Genomic DNA, 2,256 nt, shown 5'->3' with positions numbered 1-2,256 from the left:
ATGACTTTAAACGCTATTTCATTTCAGTCCTCAAATTTTAAAACTATAACATATAAGACATATATTTTTATTCCAAAATTTTCAGGGCGTTACAATCTCACCCCCTTAAAATAATTTTGTCCTCGAAATTTTCATACTCAGGTGAATAGCCCTTGGTCTTCTTTTCTTTAGACTTCTAAGAAAAATTTTCCTTCTTGTTAAAGCATTGCATGGTTGCATAATGTTTCCCAACCAATATTCCTAAGATGGCATAAAGAAAAATACTCCATCTCTGAAGTTAAATTCTTGTCCATTCGTCTTGACTGTTCTAGTCATCGATTATCACGTGCATTGTCTAATGGGGTGACCATTAGGTGAACGACAATCCAGACTCAAAAGGTCCACTTTACTACTTGTTACGATCCGTTCACTTGCGGGATAAAATCGACAACAAGTTTTTGGCGCCGTTGCCGGGGACTATTACTTTTAGTCTTAATCTATTTTTTTTTCTATTTTAAATTTTAAATTTTTATATTTATTTATTTTCTTTTATTTACAAAAAAAAAGAAAAAAAGAAAAAAAGAAAAGAGTGTTCGTTGTATGCTCCGTGCCCAAGGCGACGATCTTGAATCGTTTGATTCGGAAATAGAACGTACCTTCAGACGAAGACGCAGGGAACACAAACAAAAACAGCAGCATCAAATGGCTGACAATTTAAATAACCCTATCCCTATATAGCCAATTGGACAAATGGCCGCGAGAAATCAACAGCAAGAGCAAAGAGAAGTAAATGAAGGGGACTTGCCAGTGTCTATTTTTTTGACGCCTATAGCAGCACCCGCGCGGTCCAGCATAGTATATCCAGAATTTGGGGTAAACAACTTTCAGATACGGGCTGATTGGACTAATTTGATGAGCAACACTCTGCAATTCTATGGGTTACCTCATGAGAATCCAAACACGCATATCTCAAGGTTTCTCCGGAATTGTCAGAATTGTCATGCTCCCAGGGTTAATGAGGATGCCATCAAGCTGCGATTATTCCCTTATACACTAAGAGATGCAGCATTGGAATGGCTGGATGCCGAACCGGATAGAAGCATTACCACATGGGAGGAACTGACCAGGAAATTCTGCAATAAGTTCTTTCCACCAGCTAAGGCAGCAAAAATTAGACTGGAAATTCAAACTTTTCAACAGAGAGATGGGGAGAGCTATCATGAAGCATGGAACAGATTTAAGGAGTTGATGAGGAAGTGTCCGAATCATGGGATCACTATTGGAAATCAAGTGCAGTATTTCTACATGGGACTTTCATCATTATCCAAATCTCAAGTGGATTCCTCTGCAGGCGGATCGATCATAGGGAAATCAGAGCAACAATGTATGGATCTCTTTGAGTTGATTGCTACTACTCATTCCATGTTTTCATCAGAAAGAGTGGTGCCTCCAAAAACAGGGGGGATATACGAAGTAGACAGCTCAGCGTCGACCAACGCCCAAATAGCAGCATTGACAAAATAAGTGGACTTATTGGTGAAGTCACAAACAAAAGGAGCACATGCAGTGATAGCCGGTCCATCATGTGAGAATTGCGGAGCTAATCATCTAACAGAAAATTGCACATCTTTAGGCTTTCCAGAGGAACAAATCAACTTCATTCAAAATGGCTCTCGAAATTTTAATCCCTTTTCACAGACATTTAACCCAGGATGGAGACAACACCCAAACTTCAGATGGTCGGATAATCAGCAAGGGAGCAGTTCGAACAATAACCAGCCAGAGAAAAGACCAAATTTGGGAGAGATGTTCAACCAGTACATGCAGAAGACAGATAAGGTATTCCAACAGATTGACACTAACTTTCAGAATCAGCAAGCATCTATTAAGAAGCTGGAAACTCAAATTGGTCAGATAGCTCAATAGCTTGCAGAACGCCCACAAGGGACTTTGCCAGGCAACACAATGGTCAATCCAAAAGAGCAAGTGCAAGCTATTACAACTAGAAGTGGAGTGCAACTTCCAGAGATACATGTGAAGAGACCAGATAGAAAAGACAGAGAAATAATGGATGAAGAGGCTGGGACAAAAGCAGAGTCTGAACAACCAACTAACGAGGAGGATAAAAGGAAAGAAACATCCACGGTGAGAGCACCCACCCCCCGTGAAAGCTTATGTGCCACCAATTCCCTTTCCTCAAAGGTTACAAAGAAAGAAGTTGGACAAACAGTTTGCAAAGTTTGTGGAGATTTTCAAGAAACTGCACATCAATATTCC

General features: G+C 40.1%; 1 protein-coding gene across 1 annotated transcript; it reads left to right on the top strand.

The window, feature by feature from the left end:
• The first annotated feature begins 729 nt into the window (after window positions 1-729).
• On the top strand, window positions 730-1,905 carry LOC111377952. The gene is made up of 2 exons (XM_023001111.1): window positions 730-1,422; window positions 1,522-1,905. Exons 1-2 carry the CDS (start codon window positions 730-732, stop codon window positions 1,903-1,905), a joined length of 1,077 nt encoding a protein of 358 aa, XP_022856879.1.
• Window positions 1,906-2,256: the final 351 nt, after the last annotated feature.

The sequence above is a fragment of the Olea europaea genome, unplaced genomic scaffold (genome assembly GCF_002742605.1).
Source record: "Olea europaea var. sylvestris unplaced genomic scaffold, O_europaea_v1 scaffold17505, whole genome shotgun sequence".
Taxonomy (NCBI): domain Eukaryota; kingdom Viridiplantae; phylum Streptophyta; class Magnoliopsida; order Lamiales; family Oleaceae; genus Olea; species Olea europaea.
This window is presented reverse-complemented; position numbering and strand designations above follow the sequence as displayed.

What these genes read in the sequence shown, in the direction of transcription:
- LOC111377952 (XM_023001111.1), top strand. Translation starts at nt 730, where the DNA reads ATGGCCGCGAGAAATCAACAGCAAGAGCAAAGAGAAGTAAATGAAGGG. An exon ending in TGTTTTCATCAGAAAGAGTG is followed by an intron (nt 1,423 to 1,521) that starts GTGCCTCCAAAA and finishes TTATTGGTGAAG; the next exon opens with TCACAAACAAAAGGAGCACA.